This window comes from Mus musculus, chromosome 10, assembly GCF_000001635.26.
Source record: "Mus musculus strain C57BL/6J chromosome 10, GRCm38.p6 C57BL/6J".
NCBI classification, from domain to species: Eukaryota; Metazoa; Chordata; class Mammalia; order Rodentia; family Muridae; genus Mus; species Mus musculus.
This window is the reverse complement of record NC_000076.6, coordinates 123,127,904-123,155,615: the sequence shown is the minus strand read 5'-3', so window position 1 is coordinate 123,155,615 and position 27,712 is coordinate 123,127,904. Positions and strand designations below refer to the sequence as shown.

At 39.6% G+C, this 27,712-nt stretch overlaps 1 protein-coding gene across 7 annotated transcripts in view; it reads left to right on the top strand.

Annotated features, from left to right (window-relative positions):
• The window catches only part of Usp15 (ubiquitin specific peptidase 15), a 92,276-nt gene that overhangs the window by 41,666 nt on the left and 22,898 nt on the right, over nt 1-27,712 (top strand). The window contains exons 7-13 of one of the 7 annotated variants that reach the window (NM_027604.4): nt 2,489-2,575; nt 8,678-8,822; nt 22,487-22,660; nt 24,206-24,364; nt 24,451-24,675; nt 27,384-27,467; nt 27,558-27,652. In NM_027604.4, the coding sequence (NP_081880.2) occupies nt 2,489-2,575; nt 8,678-8,822; nt 22,487-22,660; nt 24,206-24,364; nt 24,451-24,675; nt 27,384-27,467; nt 27,558-27,652 (969 nt within the window). Of the gene's footprint in view, nt 1-2,488; nt 2,576-4,490; nt 4,660-8,095; nt 8,370-8,392; nt 8,454-8,677; nt 8,823-22,486; nt 22,661-24,205; nt 24,365-24,450; nt 24,676-27,383; nt 27,468-27,557; nt 27,653-27,712 lie in introns of those variants that run through there. The other 6 variants (XM_006513227.4, XM_006513226.4, XM_006513225.4 and 3 more) reach the window with 6 other exon arrangements.

The window sequence follows — 27,712 nt, the reverse complement described above, 5'->3', positions numbered from 1 at the left end:
CAAATCTCCCAAGCCTTCAGTCTGTACCCATGGCCCCGAGTCATCTCTCTTTTCATAGTACCAGTCGAACTATTTCTTCATTGAATCTCATCCCTTTCCCACTCAGGATTGTCCCAATCTTTGTCACACCCACTCCCATCTTCCAGATCTTTTCTCATGCGTGCCACAATGTCTGTTGTGAAGTGTTAGGAACAAGGTTCAGAGTGTAAAGACTGCAGTATGGTGGTGTGTTCTAACTCTTCCCATGTGCCAGGAGTTTGATCAACATTGACTTTGAATATCAATCCAGAAAAAGCTATCAAATAACATTCTGTTGTCTCACGTCATATGCCACACCAGTATGTTGGGTCTTCATGCACACTGCTCTGAGAACTCCCTCTGAGACACAAGCGTGTTGTCCTTGCGTGCTCCACTTTGTTAACCCCACCCTTTATTGAGTCCCCTCTGCTGCCTTGATGGTTTCCTGTTCTATACTCTGTTCACCACTGTGTTTCTCTCTCCGCCTCGTAAGTAATCTGACTAGAATGCAAATCTGATTACATTGATGGTCCTCATTAAAATTTGTAATGGTCCACCAGTTAGGTGACATTTTGATCCCTTCATAGGGCGTAAAAGGCTCCTTATTATCATCCCTGTCTTAGCTCCTCCTCTTCTTACCACCATATACCTATGTCAGCCAGGGACAATTTACTATTAGTTCTCTAAACAAAATTGTGTCTACAATCCCACACATTTACATATGCTGTTTTCTTCCTACTTTGAATACTCCTAATTCCTGCATCATTTTTCCAGTTGCTTCCTGTACACCTACAGAAATTCTCATTAGAAGTTATTAAAGCACCTAGTGGTCTACATCTATTTTACTAGATCACAAGCTTGAGGTCAGGGGTTCTATCTTATATTCTCAGATGCACTAAAAACAAAGCATACAGTAGTCATTTGATTAGTGTTATGCGTTCAACTACTCATCAAGAGGAAAATCTCTGAACAGGCAAGAAATGTCTACATATGTCTCCACTCAAATGGAGACCATAAAATAGAAGGGAATTTTGGAACATAGTACTGAACTAAGTTTTGAAAATTAATATATTCAATTCATTGCTGCAACTCATACTCTAATCCCATTAGATTTTTTTCCCTACATAAAAATGTTTAACAAGTGGCCAGTATAGTGGTATGCACCCTCAGTCCCTGGCTTGGGGCAGCAGACAGGTGGATTCTGAGATCGAGGCCAGCCAGGTCAAGGCTACATACTGAAACCCTATCTCAGAAAGCAAACAAACAAAAGACTTTATCAAAGGCAAAGATTTCTGTTTATTAATATTGGAAAAGCACTAGCTAAAATGTTAATGGCATTAAAGCTTTAAAATGTTTTCTCTACTGTATTTTCTCTTAAAACTCAGCAGACAGTATATTCTATTTTAGCTTAGCACAGTAAAATATTATTCTGTGAAGGGTCTCCTGTTGGAAAGGCACCTAACATAATCCATCAATAGGCGATTTTCAGTGAGAAGAATCTTCTTCACAAAGAAAGGCAATTTTTACTAGTATTTTTTTAATGTTTGCACTTTAATTTTTTTCTTATATTTAAGAAATTTCATTGCCTGCCATTTATTTCATGTAATATATGTTTGTAGAAAGACTAAATATAAATTTTGTAGATTATATTGTCCTGCCTATTTGGCACCCGAGTGGAGGAGATTCAGAGTCTGTCTGTTCCTTTGGGCCTTGTTTAGGACAGTCACCAGCTAGATTTACATAGCAAATAGGAATAGTTTACAGAACTCAAGGAAAACTGAGTCCTCAGACACCTTTATGTATTTTAGTTATCTGTTTGAAATACATTTATTGATTTTTTTCTGTCTTTAAATTACACTTCCTATCTGAAGGCCATTCATGTTAGAGATTAACACCCTCACCACAGGAGGTTTCTGAATTAATGAAGTGTCATGTATCATGTATCATGTAATCAAGTAGATAGATGTTCTTGAGTTTTTCTGGAGACAGTTTTGCCCAAACACTGTTTCTTGGGATTATGTTTGGAGTTCTCCGTTGCTCTTTCCAAGTGACCTCGGGATTTATGAGTCAGTGACATTGTCTGAGGCTTGGCTGGGTCAGCATTGTGTGTATCTACAGTACCCTGGTACCCACAAAGGAAGTAAATAGCCTCACCCCTGTACCTGCACAGATGCTAGCTGTAAAGTGCTAGGAACTGTTACCCTGAGAAGTGGTATGTTGAGTTAGTAGATTTATAAGAGTAGCAGCAAGTTTTATAATTTCATTTGAAAAAGTTCCCTTTATAGCATTATATTTCAAAGGAAAAATACATTAAAAATTAAAAACCAAATGATACTATAATTAGTTTGACCATAAAATCTGTTTTCCAGTATTCATTTACTATAAACATTGTCATCTGTTTCTTTTCTTTATTTCATAATTTCATAAATTTTCATTTTTTATCTAATTTGACATTTTCATATTTTTAAAGGTCCCCAGGTGCATCCAATTTTTCAACTTTACCAAAGATCTCTCCTTCATCTCTATCAAATAATTATAACAACATCAACAACAGAAAGTAAGCGCTGAATCTTAACCCTCTTTGTTTAATTGGTTGGCAAGACAATCTCTCTTATCCAAAGTTAGGGGAAAAGTCCTGGGGAATCAAAATTTGCTTTCCTTTAAATTGCTGATAGTTCTTTCAAGAGTCACTTTACAAGAAATAAAACACTTTTCAAAAACTACTTGACTTAATAAAGAATAATACAATAGCTGACTGAAAAAAAAATGAATTTTCATTTTAGAAATTTTCATTTTAAATTTTAGAATCTTGTATTCTAAAATTTAGATTTTAACTGTTGAAATTTCTATAGGATTTTCTTACTGCTCAAAGACAAATACAGCTCTCCTGTGTCGCCTTAGTCCAGTCAGTCACCCATAATAAAGGGTGTGACACTGAGGCTTACCCGGAGAGCAGACCATGGGGAAGCACTTTTTAAATATTAAAAAGGTTTTTTCCATGTTAAGTGATACTTAGAATTATGCAGTTTGTGAAAATATGTGGTTGGCTTCATTGTATTTTAAAAGGTTGAAAGTCACGTGGACCTTCCCGTACCATGTGAACTGTATGTACCATGTGAACTGTATGTACCATGTGAACTGTATGTACACTGAACTCAGGTTCTCAGGCTTGCTTGTATGCTAAACAGTTGACATGCTGAGCCATTTTACTGGCAAAAACATGGCATTTTCATTTTACTGGGAAAAAGAAAAAAAATTTTAATTGTGATTTGCCCAACCCAGTGTGAGAACTTCTGTCCAAAAAGTCCACCCGTCTTTATTAGTGGGTGTGATGTATGCCCTGTGGTCACATGTTACTTTAACACTTCAGATGGCTTAACTCGTTAGTACACTTCTCAAATGGCATCACATTTATAAATTTGAAAACACTAAAGCAGTTTGTGAAGTACTCATAAATGAAGCAGTAATTCTGCTTGCCATCCTAACCTCCCTGTTAACATTCTTAGGTTTTTTAGGAACTTGGTAAGTAAGGTGCTTCTGACATGTCTGGGTTTCAAGTAGATGATAGTAGCTAAGATGGCTTTAACGGGGAGACTACTGAGGAGGGTTAGATGGGACATAGTAGAAACTCAGCCATGTGAACAGCACAGTCCTCCAAAGTGCGCATGCAGGCCAGTGGCTCAGCGACCCAGAGCCCCTGGAAAGGAGCTCCAGACTGCAGTCTTCTGCATGGCTTCTCTGTAGAACTTCCAATCCAAGATTAATCAAGCATTTAAAGAAGGGAAAGAAATAAAAACAGAAAATCTTTTTTTTTTATGGATAAACATCACATTTGTAAAGGTAAGACATTTTCTGAATCAGAAAACTAAATAATATAAATGGGTAATAAAAGGAATTGAGTGTAAGTATTTTACATTGTCAAACTTCCCACTAATTAATGTTGTAAACTAAAACCATAAAAATGAAACTATAAAATCTGTTCCTGTAAGGCTTTTTCTGAGTGGCTGGAGTATTGACACACCTTTTTAGTGATGTTTCCCAACTCAAGCAATCTTAAAACATAACTTCATTTCATAATTCACAAAAAAAAAATTCACTATTAGCATTGCACTGCCATGCAGTAGAGAAGCATGGGCAGTGTGTCTCTTCAGGTGCTGTGTTGATTTCCCTCCATGTAAACATTCAGACCAGCACAAACGACTGTCCAACCCGGCTTAGGTTTTCTTTGGATTTTAATTCATCAAAATTACTTTCTGTAGGGGATAAAATTTTGTTTATACCAGTTGCAGATGGTTTCCACGTTTACTATAAAATAAGTAAATTTCAGGTGTCCTGTGCCCTTATACTTGTTTTAGCAGGATACAGTGGTATTTACTAACAGACTGTATATTGGCTAGAGTCATTGTGTGGGTGTATGTGGTCTCTTGTTTTTCTGCTTTTGTCTTAATTTTTTTTCCTTCATAAAATAAAAGTATCCTAGTGTACTCTAGTCTCAGAACCTCGGAAAGAAGAAACTCCTGAGGGAACTGGAGGACCTGTGACAGAGGCTACTTCCTGAGCCTCTGGGGACCTTTGTGAGCTGAAAAGGAAGTGGGGTGCATCATTTACCTTTCTGAGTGACAAACAGAATTTAGAGGTGTGTGTGTGTGTGTGTGTGTGTCTGTGTGTTGTAATTTGAATTAATATACTTAGTGACTATTTTACATAAGGCTATCTCTTGATTTTCATTTGAGTTGAAATAAGTAGGAGCCAAAGACTTTGAGATAGAAATGGTGCAGTTTCAGTAAGAGTAGGGTGACAAGATAGTGACCGCTCTAGGTTATGTCCAGTTTTACAACTTGATATATGTGTCTACAGATTTAAATTGTATGTTAGAATCTATAGTTAAACTGCAGATATGTTATATAGGAAGAACAGCAGATAAGATTGTATAAAACATTTACAAGTCCAGAAATAAAACTGCTATTGTAAATGTGATAAAGAACACATGCACTTATTTAATTTTTAAAATCTTTTTTATGTAAAATATTGTGAAGCATCTGTTTTTAGAGTGCACTTCACTTACCCTATACAGCAGTGTCACCTCTTAGACGATAAAATATCTCTACCTTTATTTTAACTTATAAATGATTTTTAAATCTGCCAATTTTTTAAACTGTTAGATGGTTTTATTACCTTATTTTTCTACACTACTGTATTTGATATATTGCTAACATTGTTACTCAAGGTATTTTAATGATCTACTGTTTAGACTTTAACACTCCGTGTCAAAGTAGGTGTTTTGTTAATTTTATTCAATCTCCTTTGAAATGAAATGATGCCCTGTATGAGATTACGTCATAGCAGTAATTGTAGATTTTATAGACATCTAGGACTTGTCATCTGTTTTTGCTAAATATCCTGGTTGAACACATTTTCATTAATTGCAGAGTAAGCTTGGTCATATGTTTACAATGTCAAACAGTAATACTGATTGAAAATTCAATCTGAAAGTTATATTAAGAAGTCAGATTCCATTTAAAACTTTGCATTTTCATGTATTAAAGAGAGTTTACAATACAGAGTTATTTAACACAGTTTACTTGTTTTTTTGTTTTTTTGTTTGTTTGTTTTGTTTTGTTCTTGAGACAGGGTTTCTTTGTGTAGCCCTGGCTGTCCTGGAACTTGCTCTGTAGTCCAGGCTGGCCTCAAACTCAGAGATCTTTCTGACCCTGCCTCCTGAATGCTGGGATTAGAGACATGCGCCAACACTGCCCAGCCTAACACAATATACTTTTAAAACTCCTATTAATATTTTTGTAAATTGAATTTTCCAAAGTAGCATATGCTTCAGAGATGATGAGTCGCTTCTCAGCATGAGCAAAGAGAAAGAAAGCGCGCGGCTCGGAGGACAGAGCTTTTTAAGTCCCTGTATGGCAGCTGTTAGCTTCTGTACTTTCCCTGACAAGCTTTAATGTGGAATATAAATCAGAAGAGGGTACAAGCTAAGTGTTTGGAATTCATTGGCTTTCAGTATCATCTTTGATCAGATAGACTGTCTTCATCTTTGAATATTTAAGCCAAAGAAAGTATAGACACTGCTTAAAAGATTCTGATTTTTAAAACAATGAGAAAACTACTTTGCTCATAAGTTTTTCCCATTTCTGAGTAAGTAAAAATTTTAGCCCATCAAAATAGTCTGTTTTACTTTTAGCATAGACTGTTATCATTCTAATGAATAAAAAGTCCCCAGCACCTGTGACCTGTAAGGAAAGACTGCGCTCGCTCCCCCCCCCCCCCTTCCTTCTAGGATAAGCTTGTAAGTGCGCTTTCATTGCTGTGGCTACTTAAACTTCACTATTGTTTCACAGCCAGGGCGTATCTGTTTTTCTTTCTCTGTCATGTGTAGAAATGTGCACAAATACTGGCCTTTTAAAAACTGTAGAGAAGATCTTGATTTTAATTAAATTCTGGTGATGATACATTAAATTGCCAACATGTACCTAGCAAGCTTTTAGTTACTAGGACTAGAAAGCAGGAATAATAAGGCAAGCAATGTTACAAAGAAGAAACTTGAAGGCAGGCTCTGTGTCTGCTTTATAATTAAGTTTGAAACAAACAGCTACAAGTCCTGCACTGTGAATTTGATTTCATCAAGCTTGCATTTCTCTGGACCTTAATATTTTCATTTAATCTTTGAGTTAGATCCCTTTTAGGAAGACTGGAAGCTGACATTTATTCATTTATTTATTTATTTATTTATTTATTTATTTATAAGGGGGTGTGATTTTTAACTGAAAGAATCAGCATAGACTCATTAAAAACTGGCTCAGCAGGATGATCTTACTGGATTGTATTAGAGGAAACTTACAGGGTAAACAGGCTGAAACCAACCCTCACCGTCAGCTGGGAGGATGGGAGTGAGGAATGGGCCAGAGAAAGCAGCAGAAGAGAGGCAAGTCCTTTACAGAAGGCCTGAGACAGTCCTGACTGGCAGGGCAAGCATGCTGAGGAGTGAGGATTGTATCAGGAGAGGAGCGAGAGAAGGGAGGGGAAGACCTGAACAGAGAGAAAGAGAAAGAGGTCAGGGTCTCTTAGGCTTGACATTGAAGATTTGTAAGCAACTACATCAAATCTCTTAGGACAGGGAAGGGCAGTGGTATGTTTTTGTAACCTTGTAACCTTAAGGGAAGTTTAGAATGGCATGTTTCCACTCTGGACCAGAGATGAAGCTCAGATCCAGTTCTGTTGACTAAAGAGCTGACAAAGAAGATTTAAAAGTAATGAAAGAAAGCTAATGGAATAAATACAGAGTAGCCATGCTTTGCTGGGAGAGCGCATTCCTAGAAAGTGCCTCAGCCAAGCTCGGAATGATTGATGTTCCAGTCCTAGAGACAGGAATTGGGGTCATGTCCTGTCTTAAACTTAGTGTGGTAGGGTGGCAGTGCTGCAGCACCTGAGGACAGGAGTTAAAGGGTCTGTGCTTGATGGTGCCCAGCTGCAGGTTGGCTGGCTGGCACACTGCCTGTCACTTGTCTACTCTTAGGCTGACTTGTTCTGACTTTTGTATTACCTGTTTGGTATGGTGTGTGTATGTTTACTAAAACCTTTTTAGAATAAGCAGTAATATAGTTCATGGAAATCATTATAATACCCTAATGAGAGTATAATTATGGAACAATAAAATGAAATATTTTATTTTGAAATGAGCTATCAAAAATAAACTATAACCAGTCAGTATTACTAGTTATTGGTTTATTATACTTGTAAAACTGCATTTTACTTACATCAACATTTACTTTTAGCCCCTGACTTTGATTTGCGTTCAAGTTCGGCCTAAGAAATAAAAGAATCTTAAAAGTCTGATATTTTAAAACAGCTCTAAAGAATCTCTTATAAATATTCTTATAAAACAGTCAGTCCCTAAAAAAATTAAGAATTTACCTTTTCACAGAATTATTATATGTAAAAATAAGATTTAGCCTATTGACTTAATTCTTTCTAAAACTATTTTGACTTGCTAAATTTTCGATTACAGAGAGATTTAAAACAGCTTTTGAGTAGATAAAGTGAAAGTGTGGTACTGCAGCAGCGGGGAGAAAGGGCAGCCAGCAGCACTGGCTCTCCTGGCACACAGTCCCTTCAGGGCTCCTCATCAGGAATGTTCTCTGCATCAGTGCTGAGTGTGCTAGCGGAGCACAGAAGCTATAAATAGAACTTTCAGTGCGTCTCAACAGTGACGTCACAGTGGCCTTGGGCTTCTCAGTGCTCATCTGTAACTAAAGCCCAACTCTTCCTGCCCCTGCAGTCCTCACCCTTACACTAGCAGACTCCTTCCCAAGGGACATCAATGACATGATTGATTGCTGCAGGTGGTGTCTAAACTCTGACTGTTTTAATTTTGATGGAGCGATGCAGACTGGAGCAAGCCGTGATGCTACTCCCATTACCGCCGGGTAGAACGATGTAATGGGGGTTACTGAGTAGTTAATGTGCTAGGATAAAGAATGCCATAGCTAAGGAGGTTTCTTTGAAAGTGCTACCTTAAAAAGTAATAGTTGAGTGTTCAGGAAAAGACATTTAATGATTATCCACATATCTGATGAATAGATTTAAAGTACTCTTTATTGTAACTATATTGTGATGTAATTGGCCACATTTTTATAATTTTTTCTTCCAGTGTGAAAAACTCAAATTATTGTCTCCCGTCATATACTGCTTATAAGAACTATGATTATTCAGAACCTGGAAGAAACAATGAACAGCCAGGCCTGTGTGGCTTAAGTAACTTGGGAAATACGTGTTTCATGAACTCAGCCATTCAGGTAGGTCTTTCCAAGCAGAGGGAAACTTGTGTTCATGGAGTCACTGCTACTAAAAGAACAGAGTTATTTTGTCTTTATCTTTTCATGTTAGTTCCAGAACATTACGTGTTTTGACAGTTTGTAATTTGTGGGATATTTAGGCATGTGCATCTGCTGGGATTAGGATGTTATTCTGCCACTCAGGTAGTGTGGTTTATTGCTGTATTCAGACTGGTTGTTACTTCATGCAAAACGTCACTTCAAGCAGGAACTGTAATTCCCAAAGTAGAAGCAATGACACTTCTCCTTTTTTCAGTAGAGCTCTGTTGCTTTAAAACCTTAACTAGGGCTTGATATTTAAGAATGAGACATGTTACAACCACTTTCTCTTCTAGAGCTTTTTTTGGGTGTACAAGAAAGATTACTGCTTTCTTCCCATGTCTCCTGTGGAGCTTTTCATTGTGTTGTGTTCTGTGTGGCCTTCCATATTTGTTAGCTATTTATGTCTCTTAATTCTGAGGTAATGAAAGAAATGTATATTGAGGTTGCTATCCTATATATAAATTGGAGCAGGTTGCTCCATTTCCTATTATAGATAAAATTTTGTGTTTTTAAAAGCCCGAAGGAAGGCTAGACTCAGGTACAGAGCATGGCTGGTGGATTACCACAAACGGCGTGGCTTTGTCATCTAGACATTGTCATCAGTCAGCTGAGTCCTAACTTAATTAACCCTTCTCTTCGCACCTTCTCAGCCAATTAAAGTGTAGCTGATGTATCTAGGCCGGGAGTTGACAATAAACTAGAGGGGACAGGGACACAGGTAGTTTCTTAGTGGGACCACACAGGAAATACTGAGTGTCAGGCAGAGACTGCATAAATTAAACTGTTTGGGAATGAGCAGTTCAAGGACTCTTAGTGTCTGGACATTATTTAATAAGACAGTACCCTCATAGTTGCTTAGGAAGCAGTAAAATAATGGGCACTGAGCTCCCAGAGAAGAGCAGAGGAAAAGCAAGCTGGCTCCCTCTGAAGGTTGTGTGCTGGAGGCGAGTTCTAATACTCGAGTGTAGAAGACTTACCTTGTGTTTATCTCACAAAGACCTAGTGTCTGAAGAAGATAGAGTTGACATGCGTTACAGCTGCTGTTTCTATTATGTATTCTTTAGAGAAACAAGCTCATCATATTGTAGAACAACAGTAACAGAACAACGCTGACAGCAGCGTTCCTTTGCCTTATTCCATAGCTTTAGATATGATTGGTCTTGAGGACCTCTTTTTCGTTGTTGTGATGATACAAATCTCAAAGGCCCACTTTAACATGGAACGTTGTAATTTTGGTTAGTTACTGATTTTTGCATTGTAGTAGGAACTGACCCAGTACTTCACACACAGTAGGCCAGTGCTTTGCCACCGCTGGCCTTGGCCCTCTTAGGTTTTGAGAGAAGATCCAGGTTGGCCTTAACCTCGCTCAAATTGCCAGGTAGCTGGGATTTATTACAGGCCTGCATCACCAGGCCTTTTCCAACTTGATATTTTAAAATAATTATTCTGCCCATCAAAGAAAGAAAGAAAAATTGTCATTCCTGAGACATAAGAAACCTGAAAACAATAGTTTCAGATCTTTTAAGAAAATAATTATTTCTGACAACCTAAGAATTCAGTTACTCAGGTCCTTCTACAAAAACTTGGAAAACAACTGTTATCAGAACCACCTGTAAGACAGTCCACACAGTCAGAGCCTTTCTCAGTCAGGCAATCACTGTGCAAATGTGTGCAGGGGTGTGGCCACTTTGTCCTCTCTGGATTCCGGCTTTACAGACATGTTGAGGAAGGAGAGCCTGTGAACCACACAGGTGGTTTAGGAAACACTGTATCTGTAGTATACTCTTGTGAGAATTTAGTACTCAACTGTAGAGAAGAAAGTGTGCCTCTAAAACAACATCCTGCAGTTGTGTGGCTTCAACAATGCTGGTTTCTTGTCCTGAAAATAAGTCTTTGTTTCAGCTGAGGAGAAAGAATGTAACTTCTCGGTCCTATCCTGTTGCCCAGCACATTTCTCTAGAACCAGTGTTTGTATTAAATGTTTTTCTGTATCATGAGAGTGACACACTGTTATAGATCATAGTAGAAACAATATTCCAAAGAATGATAAATAAGTTCATCAGATTGTAAAATACCGACTGTGCATACCCTGGCTGACATGGTCAGCAGTGATTTCAAAATGTAGTCAACCTCCTGGATCTGTGGGTTCTGGGTCCACAGACTCAGCCAACTACAGGCAAAAGCTATTTCTAACTTGCATATGAAGTTGGCATTATTTTTGTCTTTATCCCTGGAACAGACCGTGCAGCCGCTGAGCAGCCTGGCACTGTGCTGCCGAGTTAAGTGATAGAAGGACGGAAACTCACGGAGGCTGCAGGAGAAGGAATAAGTTACATGCAGAATACTGTCTCATGTGAAGAACTTGAGCAGCCCCAGGTTTTAGCATCCCTGGATATTTAAGAGCTGACTTACTGAGGAGTCGGAATGGTCACATCTGTGAGCAGCACTTCTCACGATCAGTAGGCTGAAGCAGCCTGATTTTTTTTTAAGTTATTTTAATGTAGGAAAATTTTGCCTCTAAATTTTTTCACATTAATTTATTTATATATATGTTTGTGTGCACATGTGCATGCATAAGAGAACAACTTGAGAGTCAGCTCTCTCCTTCTGCCATGTGGATCCAAGGGATTGAACTAAAGTCCCCAAGCTTGGTGGCAGGTGCTCTCACTTGCTATGCCATCTCACCAGCCCCCATTGTATGATCTGTGTGGGGAGTTAGAGAACAATGAAATTTTACTTATTTCTGTAATATAAAAATGTTATTTAAACTAACCACCTTTACCAAATAAATGCTTTTCAGCATCAACTCATTTTTAGGGAAGGTTTTAAATTTCAGACTTAGATTCCTTTTTTCTTTTAAAAGTTAAACATAGTTGCCTCATTTTTCCCTTTTCCTCCTTCCAGTCCCTCTCACAACAACCCCCCACTCCCTCGTAAATCATAGCCTCCTTTTCTGTGTTAGTGTTACCGAAACATCACGCATACATGTAAACAAGTCGTATGTGTCTGTATGATTCCAGGGCCGGCTGCTCGGCAGTGATGACCAGTTAGAGGTCAGCCGTGAACGAGACTGTCTTCCCACTCTCTACCCTCCTTCGGTGCTCCGAGCTCTTTGTGTAGATCTGAGGGTCTGTGAAGTTTCTTCCTGCCATATTAGCATTGCCTTTTGTTCACGTGAGGCTTAGGCAGCCATGTCAACAAGGTGTCTTGGATGACGCTTCCCTGTCCTTTCTAGGAGACACAAACTGAGCAGCTCCCCCAGGTTCTCTGCTCTCAGTCTTTTCTCCCCCTCTCCTGCAGTCAGCCCTGTAGTCTATAGTAATTTAATCTACCTTAGTATCATCAGATAATCACTCTAAAGTGTGATAGATCACATTGGTAAACTCTTGGAAGAATGAGAAGTGTACTGAGCCCATCATCGTCCTGTCTTTTGCTGATTCCCTTTAACTGGCGCTATTTCAGCTCTAATTGGTTCGGCATTGCTTGAGGACAATTTTTAAGCCCTTACTTCTCTCCCCTCCCACCCTCACCCCACCCCCACACACACTTTGTTCTTGACCCTGTCTTCTTTCTCTTTTTTAATATCAAAAAGCAGTTTGTGGTTGTGCATTTTACACAAAGTCAGCTCTGTGTAAAGTTCAGTATTCTTTGCAGTTTATGTACAAACCGTATACTAAATAATATCAACCACTGTTTTACAGTGGCTTAAAAAACCTATAGTTTGGAGCAAGAAAAGGGTTAATGAATTGTTTACTAGAACCACAGTTCAGGACTATCTTCAAATGAATTACAAGCTCTCAAATTAAGCCATAGAGAGACAGTGCCAGTCCAAGGTTGAATTGGGTCATCAACTAATAGTGCCAGGTGTGGTCTGTATGCTACAAGGTATTGTCCATGCCATTTTCATGTCCTAGCTTCCTCTCCAGACAGGTCAGTCAGTTAGGTCTAAGTAGCCCTGTGTGACTACTAAGGAAACAGACAAGAGGAGTTTGCATGACTGAGATAAATAAGTGAGTTGTTATATAGAATATTCTGAGATAACATCGTCTTTCAAAATTATGCTAATCCGAGGCTAAAAAATTGGCCAACCCGTTAAGTGTACTTGCCAGGTTTGGCTCCCATGACCCACATGGAGACTCACAACCATCCTTATGTCCAGTTCAGGGAATCCAACACTCCCTGCGAGGTCTGCAGGCAAAGTAAAATAAAATTTCATTCACAGAAAATAAAAAATAAATATTTTTTAAATGATGCTAATCAGCTAACAAATTTTCATTTTGTTATGGTAAACTATACATAACAAAATTGACTATTTTAACTATAAAATTAAAGGTATTCACATTCTTTTTGGGATTTTTTGGGGGTTTTTTTGTTGGGGTTTTTTTTTTTTTTATTTTTGAGACAGGGTTTCTCTCTATAGCCCTGGCTGTCCTGGAGCTCACTTTGTAGACCAGGCTGGCCTCGAACTCAGAAATCCATCTGCCTCTGCCTCCCGAATGCTGGGATTAAAGGTGTGCACCACCACTCCCGGCAGGTATTCACATTCTTGTGTAACCATTACAAACATATTTGTAACACATGAATGGGCCATAAAATTCATAGTAATTTCATAATATAGCATAATATAGTTTTAAGTCATCAGAGCAGTTTCCTTAAAAGTTATATGCGCACATAATGGTTTGATCAGAAGCGTGGTCGAAATAGTTCACACATACCCTTGGGATTTCATTCTTCTTATATCATTGCTATTTTTATTCCATTTATGATAAATATCTTAGATTTATATAATCACACGTATGAAGTCCTAGTTGTCATTTGGTTTAAAATAGTTTGTGAATATATCTGTTTATGTTTGTCAGGTATATAATTAAAATCAATTTTCCTATGATTTTTCAAAAAACAAAAGTTATTCTGATCATTATGTTCAGAATATTATGTTACCAAATGTAGTTTTCAGGTAAGCTACATTTGTGATGTCATTTGTTAATTTACTCTGCGTATATTTAAGTCCTACTGAGCATCTTTCACTCTGAGAGGTACTAATTATACTGTGGGAATGCAGTTTGTTTCTGTCAGGTTTAGAGTGTACAGTAAGGGGACACGTGGGGGGGGGGGTGGAATGTGGTTGTAACAAGAGTCCAGATAGCTCTAATTGATTCTGAGGGCCATGCCTCAGAATCATTGATTCTCAGGCATTCACATTTGAGCTATGTCCAAGCAACGGGAGTGACATAGGCATATGTGAGTTCAAGTTAGATGCAGTAAAAACATGTCTCAAGCCCCTGAAGTTGATGAGGTGTGGGGAGGACATGGGAGCACTGAGGAGTAATAAGTGAGGTTTGTGAGGACAGAATGAGCTGAACAAAAGATACAAAGCCAGGTCACCAGAACTTTCCTGTGAATGTGTTATGGAGCTACTGAGAGTTTCAGGCTGCCACGTCTCATTTCTTCGCTGCTTTCATTGTTTCTACCCTCAGTCCTGTCTGTAAAGAAAGCAGAGTTCCTCTCAAGCCTAGGGAAACTTCCCTGCTACTCTGACCTGTAACAGTGCCTTGTCAGCTTGCCAAGCTCCGGGCACTAGGAAGGATGTTTATTGGGTAAAGTACTTGCCATGCAAGTTTGAGGGCTTGAGTTTGAATTCCCAGGCACCCAAGGGTAAAGCCAAGCAAGCAGTACCAGTGTGGAAAAGGAAGTAGAAGAGGGTCCAGGGGTTTTCTGTCTCAAAGATAAGATGGAAAGCAACTGAGGAATACACCAGACCTGCCCCTCAGGCCTCCACAAATGTGTCTGAATGTGTGTGCATGTGCACATACATTCACACAACATTGCCCATCCTCAGAACAGTGCAGAGTCCTATATTATCTAAGCTGATGCATTATAGCCCACCATTTTATGAGTCTACTTTATCAGAAATGACTCATTGTGTGTTTCCGTCTCTGTGTCTATGATAATCTTTCTCTGAGTGTCTGCATCTTTACCCTTTAACTTTGGTAGGTCTGTAGTAGCTGAAGGCACTACCTGTAGAAAAGCATACTGCTTTTCTGCATTGTGACAAGCTGATGTGCTCATTTGTATTTGAGGGGGCTTTGTTCCTCTCTCATCCTGCTCCTAGCTCACCCACACATACAGCATAAATAAAAAAGGGTAGGTTTTTTTAATGCAGCTATTTTTAGTTACCACTATATCCCTATTACCTGGAATAACATCACACATATATCGCAGTCTTATTTATAATAGCCAGAAGCTGGAAAGAACTCAGATGTCCTTCAACAGAGGAATTGGATACAAAAAATTTACGCAATAGAGTACTTCTTAGCTATTAAAAACAATGAATTCATGAAATTCTTAGGCAAATGGATTGAGTTAAAAAATATCATCCTGAATGAGGTAACCCAATCACAAAAGAACACACATGGTATGCACTCACTGATAAGTGGATATTAGCCCAAAAGCTCGGAACACTCCAGATACAATTCACAGACCATATAAAGCTCAAGAAGAAGGAAGACCAAAGTATGGATGCTTCAGTCCTTCTTAGAAGGGGGAAAAATACTTAAGGGAACAAATATGGAGACAAGTGTGGAGCAGAGACTGAAGGAAAGGCCATCCAGCATCCAGAGACTACCCCACCTGGGGATCCATCCCATATACAGATGCCAAACCCAGACACTACTGACGGTGCTAACAAGGTACTTGCTGACAGGAGCCTCATATAGCTGTCTCCTGAGAGGCTCTGCCAGAGCTGACAGATGCTTGCAGGCAACCACTGGACTGAACATGGGGTCCCCAATGGAGGAGTTGGAGAAGGGCCTGAAGGGTCTGAGGCTTACAATCCATAGGAAGAACAACAATATCAACCAACCAGAGCTTCCAGGGACTAAACCACCAACCAAAGAGTATGCATGGAGGGAACCATGGCTCCAGCAGCATATGTAGCAGAGGATGGCCTTGTTGGACATCAGTGGGAGGAGACACCCTTGGTCCTGTGAAGGCTCAATGCCCCAGTGCAGAGGAATGCCAGGGCGGGGAGACAGGAGTGGGGGAACACCCTCATAGAAGCAGGGAGAGGGAGGATGGGATAGGGAGATTCCGGGGAGGCGGGAGGGCAGAGAAAGGGCATGACATTTGAAATGTAAATAAATAAAATATCTAAATAAAAAAACCACACATATATAGAAAACTCTAAGGATGAAAGGAGTCTTAAGTGTCTGTAGTTTGTCTTGTGTACTATAGTACTGAATATTAACATTGTTGAGTTCATAGTGGAAAAGAGGGCAACATTTGAGTGAGGGAAGATTATGAATTATAGATGTTTCTTTCATGGTGCTTTATGAAACATACAAATAAATTATAAGTAGCCAGATATTCTTGTTTGGGAGTATAGGTCAAAAACCTTGATAGAGGAAGGAAAATGTGTGTAGATAGGAAGCTATTGTATCTAAAGAGATCATCTTTAAAAGCCCTACAGTATTTGTACAGAGGACAGACACTTTTGTTTGGTAGGAGAACAAAAAGAATTGTGAATGCAAATATTTTCTAGGTTTTGTAATGAGTTCTTTTATCTCTGAAAAACAACATTCAATCATTTGCAGAGAACTAGAAGATTGGGGGCTTGGTCGAGATGAGGCAGCACTGACTTGAAGTAGAATTCATTGCTCGCTTGAAGTTTTCCCCCCAGAATTTAGTTATATGGTACATGAAACAATTGACTAAATGAATCTAGAAAAAAAAATGAGCAAAGTTCAACTGAAGGTGAAGCAACTAAGAAAAATAAACTAATTGTTTTTGTTATTTATCTGCTCAAAAAATATCTATTCCAGACGTTACTAATACAGAATTCAAAGGCACTGCCTGTCTCTAGTAGTTCATGGTCTGGTGAATGTATGGTCTTATGAATACCTAAGATATATTAGAATATATGATGTGCATAATGTTTTGAGAAAGAAGAAAAGAAAGCCATCAGAAAATAAGTGTCACCAGGAAGTGGGTATTTTGTTGCTTTTTTAAATACTTTATTACTGCCATGCATTGTTAGGCGCATGTTCCAGCACACTTCAGCAGATGTTGCCTTTTGAATTAATTTTCATTTTATTTGGTAGAGAAAAGTGCATCTTGATTCAGGTTATCCATAGTATGATACTATAGCAGAGAATTACCAGACTTACAGACTATATGTTATATTTCATGTCTTATTTCCATTTTTTTCTCCATAGAGATCTCTGTGACAGAATCCTATATCACCACAGCGAAAGCATACCACTCATACACTTAATACTTGTATTAAAACCCTCCATGCTAATGATGCTTTGTTACACTTAATAATTGCATTGGAACCCTCCATGCTAATGATACTTTGTTACACTTAATAATTGCATTGGAACCCTCCATGCTAATGATACTTTGTTGCACTAGATAATTACCTTAGAGCCCGCCCATATTAATGATACTTTGTTACGCTTAATAAGTGCATGTTAGAACCCTCCATACTAGTGATACTTTTTACATGTTAGAATGCTCTTTTAACAAAAACAAAAAAAAAAAGTAGCATAAAATATTTAGAGTACTTACAATGCTTATTTGTAGTGCTTTGGTTGTATGCCAGATTTTGTGTATACCAGATTGGACTGCCTCAGTTATACTGACATTTTATTATTAGGGCTAAGAATAAATTGCATAGAGTTTTTCTAAATATTATATAATTTTATCAGAAGAATTCAGTTTTTGTTTTTCCAAAAAACCAAAACAAAACAAAAAACATTATTACTTCATAGGAAAAGTCTTATGAGAGAAATGAAATGTAATTCCAGCTTTTTACACTTACAGTACTATCACTGACCACTAAAGATAGTAACATGTAAGTTGCCATGATTATCCCACCACCTTCCTGGAATCGCCATGCTTTGGCAGGCTCTGTTTGCATCCCCTGCATTTTAGCTTCATCTCCTCTCTGTTCGTTTCCGCTCATGTACAGTTCTCCCCTGTTTTCTAAATGGAGCATGTGGGTAGGATGACCCATCTCCTTGAAAGGAGTAGTCTGTCCTTCCTCCTGTTTTCTCATCACTGTTTCAGTCAGCTAAGCAGCATGTTGGGCCAACACATGGATGTCAACCACACTGCCTAATTCAAACTGGAGCTCTTCCGCTTTTAACCTGTATCACCTTGAGTAAAGAAACTTGGTAGTTTCTTCATCTGTAAAGATAAGGAGCTTTAAGATGTGTTGGACACGCTGTGGGCTGTCTGCCAGCTAAGGCCATTCAGTGCATTCTCAGATGTCTATCTATGTACTGACATATCTCAGATCTATCGCTTTCAACTTTAACATACAATGTAAAGTGCGTATTTGTGCCAAGAGAGCTTAAATGACTGAGACTTCACATGTCTGCCAAAGCTGATCCTGATCTGGACTGTTTGGTGGTTGTGGGTCCCTGTCTGCCCCTGTACTGGAACTGTCTGTGTAGAAGCAGTTAGACTGCCGGGAGAGTCTTAACTTTAGACTTTTAGTCCATATTCTATCAACCAAAGATCTTTGTGGCTGAAAGGATAATTTCGTGCTTTAAATGTGAAGAAATGTGCACATATGTATATTTAAGGAGGGACTTGTTCTTTAGAGCACCGTGTTTAATAGCAGCAGTCTAAGCAGATGTTTCAGTCATCAAAGACTTTTATGAGTTTAAGATAGGCTCATATAAAAACTTAAAATGATGGGTTCTGTGTAATAATTTCAGATCAAACAGCAACACAACAAGAATTTAAGAACCTGGTTTCTTCTTTTCTCCCAGAAGGTGCTGTTGAATGTGGATAGAGGAGCTCCTACGGCATGGGGGCATTGGATGCTTGGCCTTTACTCTGGCTGTGCCCTGACGCTTGTACGTCAGTTCTAGTAACCAGTCCTGACACGCTGTAAAGAACAGAACTTCTGATGGACCAGTATTTTCAAAATTCAGAGAATTTTCTGATATCACTTTAGTTATTAAGTTATTGTGATTTGCATTGGTTCAACAATAGCTATTGGGTTTCTATATTCATATGCTCTCACAAATAATCCGAAAAACCCAACTTGAAAGTTTTCTAACACATTATATTCAGCAAGTGGAATGTGTAAATTCAAACATTGGCTAGGGCATTTCCATGGGTAATACAGGCCCTACTTGTTAAAAGTATTTGTATTTCATTATTTAATTTGGCAGTACTGAATTATAATGAGTTCAAACTGGCATATGTCCCTGTGAAAATACATGCTAGCCTAGAAAAATCGAAAGAGTCTGACTGTAAAACCAACAGAAAAGAAAGTCAGACGTAGCCCTTTGCTTCATCCCTGGGCTTTGAGGTACTTTTGGTACTTTTGATACCATTTGTAATAAGCAAATATATATTTACCACGTGTGCAAAGATTTCGTTTGACAAAAATCAATTGAGTATTGTGTGCTAAGATTGAGAGGAAAATAAAGGCTGAGAGAATAAAGGCATTAGTAAATCCTGGCAGAAGGTTGTTAATAAACATGTATCCGTATTATGCATGGACTAAGTGATAAGCTCAATGCTAAGAGTACAGATACATAGACTGTCTTGGAGGTCACAGCCCACAGGACATAGACCAACAATAACATCACGATGCGAGCTGGGCTCCGGGGGAAGGAACACTAGGCAGCACGGGTGCAGCAGGAAACGCCTGCTCTCAGTCAGGAAGGCAGGAGGCTGCGTGTCCAGCAGAGGAGCATTGCAGTCCAGCAGCTGGCGACGGGCAGCACAAGGGGATTGGCAAGGGGCAAGGGTGAATAAAGAGGCTCGTCTAAGGGCTGAGCCAGTATGAATGCAGGGCTTTATTAAAGGCTTTATAGCAAGGCATTTACATGGTTACAAGCATATTTAAAAGATCACTGGGTATGAATAGAGAGTTAATTTTTCTTCAGTTATATTTGGAAGGTCTTACAAGTCAAGGACTTATAGCACATGAATAATTAAGCAAAAGTGAAGTTCAGAATTTTTTCATGTTTGTAACACTTGGGTTTTTTTAGCTATTTGTAAAGCCATAAATTTGGTGGTTTGTACATGTGTAGTAATAGACTTTAGTGGGATAAATTTGGTGGTTTGTATATGTGTAGTAATAGACTTTAGTGGGATAAATTTGGTGGTTTGTACGTGTGTAGTAATAGACTTTAGTGGGATAAATTTGGTGGTTTGTACGTGTGTAGTAATAGACTTTAGTGGGATAAATTTGGTGGTTTGTACGTGTGTAGTAATAGACTTTAGTGGGATAAATTTGGTGGTTTGTATGTGTGTAGTAATAGACTTTAGTGGGATAAATTTGGTGGTTTGTACATGTGTAGTAATAGACTTTAGTGGGATAAATTTGGTAGTTTGTACGTGTGTAGTAATAGACTTTAGTGGGATAAATTTGGTGGTTTGTATATGTGTAGTAATAGACTTTAGTGGGATGCTGCATTAATATAACCCTGACCACACCACAGAATGAGGATTTGCAAACTAAGTGCTAACTGTCAGACACTACTGTGACTGGCCCCTTTGCCCAATGTCTTCTTACCGTTGATCCTGCTTGTGGCAGATCAGCATACTTCTGCTAAGCAATGGCAGCTGTGATGTGGTGTATCCATGTGGCCTGTCCTCCTCTAGTGCTGGGATTGTAGTAAAAGTGAAGTGCAATACACAAGGAGAGAATGAGACTCAGGTGGGACATGAGGACCTGGGGAGAAGCATAGGAAGTGTCCTTCCCTTAATCACCATCCCCGTTATCTCCCCACTGCCCGATGCGTAGCTTTTCACACAAAGACAGAGTCTATAGTGGAAGCAAATGTAAACGACTCGGAAGCTCTGCAGCGCGCAGCCTGAGTCATAGAGTATCTGTGAGACCTCATGCCACGGCCCTGTAAAGCCAGCTGCTCTAGGGACTGAGGAAAGGAAAGTAAAAGTTCATGCGCTGTTTGTGATGCAGAGTGAGCTCAAGGCCAGCCTGGGCAACTTAAAATCTTGTCTCAGAATCAGAAGTACAGTAAGAGGTTGGGAGCGGGGATGTTGGGAACTCAGAGTGACTGGTTCCTCTCTGCCAGCCGAGGGCACCTCAGGCGAGCATTGGAGAGTCAGAACAGTACATTCCGTGATACAAGTTCCACGTTCATCCTGAGGGATGGGGTGCAACTCAATTTAGACAACATCCAAACTGTGGCGGTATTAGGACGAGTCAGTAAACATACGAGTCAGTAAATATATAATTGAGGCCAAAAAAATGAGTAGCATAAGATACTTGAAAGAAGTAAATAAAAGTAAAATATGCTTGTTTTGGCCAGACTATGTAATATAGTCATAATTTACATTACCTGTATAAACACCCAGCAAGCTGGGCTTTACATAGCTATGAAGCCTATTTAACTTCATGCAACATGGTGGCATGCCAGCTCTCAAAAACTTTGATTTCCATGAATATTAATTGAGACTCAACAAAATGGATCTTTAAAACTTTACGTACAGGCAACTGATTTCTCATACAGCACTTTTTCACTGTCTCCAAGGCATTATTTATATTGGCTGTTGATGTGACTTACCTGAGTGTACACGTGTGTGAGGCATTGCATATCTGAAACCTCGTTCGTAAAGCAGCATGGTCTCCCTCTAGGGAATCATAAGGCAGCATCGACCTCACCTTATCCAAATCATTTTGAAATAAAATATTGTGGAAAAATATATTTCTACCATCTTTGAAATTTTTTATTAGGAATTTATTCAAAAAGGATTGGATTAAAACTTTGCAGTTTTTCATAAATGAAAATTAAATTGTTATTGTATTAAGAGTTTTGAAAGAACATATCCAGAGTTTGCCTAAAGTTGGTTTTGGTAGGCTTTCCTGGTCAGTTCTATGCTTTCTAATCACCACTACCAGCTGAATGACAGGCTTAAAAACCGCACCTTTATGATAAGGCGCTGGCTGCAGAAGTAGTAAGTACTGTCGTCGTGATGGTATCCGTGAGCTGTTGGTATCGAAATCCACAAGCGCCGTATATTAGGAGGCTTATGGTCATCACGTAAGTCATCTTTAGATTGCTTATAATACCTTTATGTTGTCCTGACTGAAGTACAATGACCAAAAAACATTTTGTTCAGTATGAATGCATTTTTTTTCCAAATTATTTTTCTATCTGCAATTGATTTGAGTCCATGGATACCATAAACCATCTGTACCTCTTTTAAGTTGTTTTGTTTTGTTTTTTCCTTGCACACCATCTCGGTTTTTACCTACCCAGGCTACTTTACAGTGCCTGGGGTGCTTAGACAGTCCATAGTTTCTGCCCATCAAGTCAAGGAAACGCTGAGCTTCACCCCCAGTTAACAGGTAGTTTGTTGTGATTAAAATTATGCAGATTTTGCAGCAACAAGTATTGGTGGCTTTGTTTGTTGTAGTGACTGACTGGAAGTTTGGGAAGTGAGTGCTCAGAAAGCCTGACTGGCATGTTAACTGTTACTCGGCACAAGGAACCGTTTCTACTGCTCTGTGTGAATTGACTTGCTTCTCTCGTCATTTTAACAGTTTAAGTGTGCATATTTTACTTCAAAATATTTTTTGTTCCTTTCAGTGTTTGAGCAACACACCTCCACTTACTGAATATTTCCTCAATGATAAGTACCAAGAAGAGCTGAATTTTGACAATCCCTTAGGAATGAGAGGTGAAATAGCTAAATCATACGCTGAACTCATCAAGCAGATGTGGTCTGGAAAGTTTAGCTACGTCACTCCAAGAGCATTCAAGGTTAGTGTGGTAAACTTATTCTCAGCTAGTGTGCTTTTGTCTCCAGAGGATCAACACAACAACAGACTCCTCAGTTGAGAGCTGAGAGTCCCATCGCATTGTCTCCTGGCCTCACAAAGACAGAGACATGGCATTCAGCAAATTTTGCAGCAACAAGTATTGGTGGCTTTGTTTGTTAGTAGTAACTGACTGAAAGTTTGGGAAGTGAGTGACCTGAAAGCCTCGCTTAAGTGTTAACTGTTACTCAGCACAAGGAACCATTTATATTTCTCCTGATTAGGGGTTTTTATTTGGTTTTTGTTTTCTTAATGTCTAGAAATGGGTTGGAGAGGAATGGCTTAGAGTTAAGAGCAATTGCTACACTCCCAGAGGACTAACATGAGGTGGCTCAGAAATGCCTGTGTAACTCACACTGGAGAAGGTCTGACCCCATGGTGTTTGCATTCACGTGTGCGCACATGCTCAGACACGCACAGTTACACTGATGAGGTTCAGAAGGGTCAAGGCTATCTCTGGAAACACTACATGAATGTTTTAAGCTTCACTGGGACATGCCATTAAGTTTATCCTGTGGTTATTGTAGACTGTAAAAAAAAACAAAATCAGAATGAAACGAATTTACAAAACAACTGTCAAATAGTCACTGATTGTATTTTCGATCTGGTTTTTACGCTTGGGTGTTTGTATGTATGAGGGAGTTACTTAGGTCTTAGCCTTAGGGAGAAGTTATTATAAGCCATGGTCTTCACAGGTAAGTGGCATTCCTAGATCATCTGCTAAGGAATATTTTGTTAATCATCTAGCTGTTCCTAAAAAATGAATCAGCGCTGAAGAGATGGCTGTGCTAAGGTTAAGAGCGCTGGCTACTTTTCCAGGGGAGCCGGGCTCAGTTCCCAGCATTTGCATGGTAGCTACCTACCTACCTATGTCTGTAACTCCAGTTCAAGTGGACACCGTATGCAAATGCTGCAAAGACACTGCAGGCAGAACACCAGTTTTCATTCTTCCTAAGTTATTTCCATAAAGGGAAATGAACAGATGAACAAATACAGAAGCACATTCTAGGGAAGGGCAAGATTCGAGTCCCTCGAGCCTTGTCACATTGTCATCAGTCACTGACTCGGGGTTTAGTGTATGGGTAACATGCTAATCCTGACTTCACAACCAACCCTATATATAACTCACTGCTTAACAAGATGCATCTAATTGTATTTTCCCTGTAAAGTACATGACTACCCCTGTGTTTATGAATTCTAGATGACACCTTAGCGCTCTGCGTGAGAACGGTTTCAAGCACTAGCTAGCCTGGCAGGAAACCACCCACGTATAAAGAAGAAAACACTAAGAAAATGACAAAACGATGCTGAAACTTCAAGGCAGTATAGCTCGCTCACGTTCTTCCCAGAGGGTTTACTGGAACACTTTGAGATGGTTTCAGTGTATCACAGCTTGGGGGCATAGAAGTAATTTATAGTAAACTGAGAGCAAGCATGTGCTTTTTCAGGAGCCTGTCTCTAGCCGGTTGTGTGACTTTGTGTCTTACAGACACAGGTAGGGCGCTTCGCACCTCAGTTCTCTGGATATCAACAGCAGGACTGCCAAGAACTACTGGCTTTCCTGTTGGATGGACTGCACGAGGACCTGAATAGAATTAGGAAAAAACCCTATATCCAGTTAAAAGATGCTGATGGCAGGCCAGACAAGGTAAATGAATGAGCGTTCTGGCGTTAGTGTCTTCATCGTTACAGTCTTCTGACACCTCGTAGTAACTCTGTTCCTTTCCTCTGTAGGTGGTTGCTGAAGAAGCCTGGGAGAACCATTTAAAGCGAAATGATTCCATCATAGTAGACATATTCCATGGCCTTTTCAAGTCTACGTTAGTGTGTCCTGAGTGTGCTAAGATCTCGGTGACCTTTGACCCTTTCTGTTACTTGACTCTTCCATTGCCTATGAAAAAAGAACGTAGCTTGGAAGTTTATTTAGTTAGAATGGATCCACTTGCTAAACCTATGCAAGTAAGTAATGACTCCTTTCTTTACATTTGGTATTGTAACTTCTTGATGGGACGATTTTAACATTTATTGGTTTCTCCAGCACTAATAAAATGTATTAGATAATAGATTTTATAAGCTAAATACTCTGGAAGTTGCACCTGTTTAGAATTTGAGAAGTTAAAGGATATCATAGAAAAATAAATTTAATCAAATTTCTTTGTCACATCAAAGACAGCTAAGATATTTGTTTTATAATTTGGGATGGATAGCCGCTTTAAAAAAAATAGTAGTATTATTGTCTATATTTTTTTCTATCAATAAATTTTAAGTGTATTTATTTTATATGTTATGGGTATTTTGCCTGTATATTGCTCTGTACCATGAGTACCATGAGTTTTTGGATCCCCTGGGCCTGGAGTATTAGATGGCTGTGTGCTCCCACGTGCGTGCTGAGAGTGGCTCCTGGCTCTTGAGGAGGAGCGGCCAGTGCTCGTAACCACTGAATCGTCTTCTAGTCCTCCCCTAGTCAAATTCTTTATGCTGTAGGTTTTTTCCTGGTCACTTTCAAAAGTAAAGCTACTGTTGTATTTTGCTTATGTGTTTATTGTTGTCTATGTATGTGTCTGTTATGTATTTATTATCTATTATATTTATTGTAAGTCATGATATGATCATACAGAAGTGGAAATAACCTTCAGGCATTCCAAAATTTTGATGAGAAATAAAAAATTGGTATAAAAATACTTGGTTCAGGACCGGCAGGATTCCTCAGTGAGGTAAAGGCAGTCGCTGCCAAACCTGACAGGCTTGAGCTCAGTCGCTCACTCACGGGCGGTAGGAGAGAACCTGCTCCCACAGTTCCACTCTGACTCCCGCACTTGTGGCGTCGCATGCACGTAGGCACGGTTAGCAAACCTTACGAGTGAGCGCTTGTTCGGTGGTTGTTCTGGCCTTTAGTATTAGGCTTTGCTTATTCTGTGCAAGGTCCCTGTGCTGCACGTTAATGTCAGCTGATGCCTGATGCCTTTGCCGTGTGCTGTCACTGGCTTCCTCAGTGTTTTGTGAGAAAAAAGCTACATTTTCTGTTTCTAAATCAGTTATTCCTTCACATGTGACCCCTTCTAGTGACAGCGCCTCCTTTGCTCCGCTAAACTCTGTTACAGCACCTCAAAGATTTTCGTTTCGCCTTATCTTTCTTTCTCAACTACCCAGGGCTCTTTTCAGGCAGGGAGCTTGTATGCCTCATGCTATGACTTGTCAATATTAGTGCAAAAATGCATCCAGATCTGTGTTACCCAGTGCTTTAGGGTCTGGCCAGATATCTCAGATTGTAGATACATAGTAGAAGTGAAAAATACCCTGTGAACAAAACTACCTTTACTCCTCGTAGTAAGAACAGTGTCTGTGAGGTCAAACAGCTCCTCCTTTGAAGGTAAGGAAAAGCTCCAGGCAGGCCTGAGCCTGGGTTCAGTGTCACAGCTGTTGGGAGCCATGGGGAAATACTCAGCAGGGCTGGAGTTAGACTGAGCAGTGGGTGGGCTCTAGGAGATAAGGGCACTGTTAGGGGGGTGCAGTAAAGGACTGTTGTGTTCTGGGGTTTGGGATTATTTGTTGTGTTTTTAAACTGGTGTGTATTTCAGCACTTATACCAAGTTAAGGTAGATAAAGAAGGGGTAATTGCTGGGTTTGGGCATCAAAGGAAGGAGAAGACAGAATTCAGGCTCAGGTGCTAGGGTCAGGTATGCACAGACACAAAGAAGTATCTCCTCACAGGCTCAGAGAGGAGCAACCACCTCTGGGTTCAAACTGGACTTCCCTAATCAAAGCAGCTTCCGTTTCCTAAGTGAAGTGGGTGTTCTGCAGCTAGTGAGACAGGAAGCTAAAGAATGGTGTGGATTTCAAATGTTTTCTGTAGGGTGAACAAGTGAGCGACACAGAGTGTTCACTGGGCAGTAGGAGAAGTGTCAAATTAGACTGTCATTTGCAGCTCACCACCACTGAAAGTGGGACATTTCCTTCAGCATACACGAACAGCTAGGAGAAAGTTCATGTCTTAGTGAGAGTTCTATTGCTGTGTAGAGACACCATGACCACGGCAGCTCAGTTAAAGTTTCCGAGGTTTAGTCCATTGTTATCCTGGTGGAGAACATGGTATCAAGCAGGCAGACATGACGCAAGACAAGTACCTAGGAGTTCTAGATCTGAATCCACAGGCAGCAGGAAAAGAGAGCTCCTGGGCCTGGCGTGGAGTTTTAAGCATGGAGCTTAAAACTTCAAAGCCCATCCCTAGTGCTACAAGTCCTTCAACAAGGCCCCACCTCCTAATCCTTTCAAATAGTGCCACTCCCTGACGACTAAGCATTCAAACATGGGCCTATGGGGACCACAGTTCAGTAAAAAATAGAACCGAGTTTTGTAGCAGGGAAGTTGACAGCATAACAATGTAGGGTTATGGTGAAATGTCATCAAGAAAGTAGAGAGAATCCATCCTAGAGAAACCTCTATACTGCCCAAGAGTGGGCAAGTAACCTGTAGGCTGTGAGTCAGTGAGCCAAGGGAGAGCCCAGCCAGCAAAGCTGTCCTGGGGGACGTTGTCACGCAGGTGCTCACTCCGAGGCTCAGAGAGATGCTCTGAGCCTCCTGACTGCGGCAGCCCAGGCTCAGCTACTCACTGTTTTTCCAATGTAATAAATTCATTACACATTTTTGTTTGTTTGTTTGTTTTTTAGTACAAAGTTATTGTGCCCAAAATTGGAAATATACTAGATCTTTGTACAGCGCTGTCTGCTTTGTCGGGAGTACCTGCAGATAAGGTGAGGTGTTTCTGATATTAAAGTGTGTAAATTAGTCTTTAGTTTCTCAGTATTGTAAAACCAGCTTAATAGACATTTATTTCCTTCTAGATGATAGTCACTGACATATACAATCATAGATTTCACAGGATATTTGCCGTGGATGAAAACCTGAGTAGTATTATGGAGCGGGATGATATTTACGTGTGAGTAGAGTATCCATTCACAGTGTGTTGTTGAGGGAAAGTCTACAGAACTAACACAAA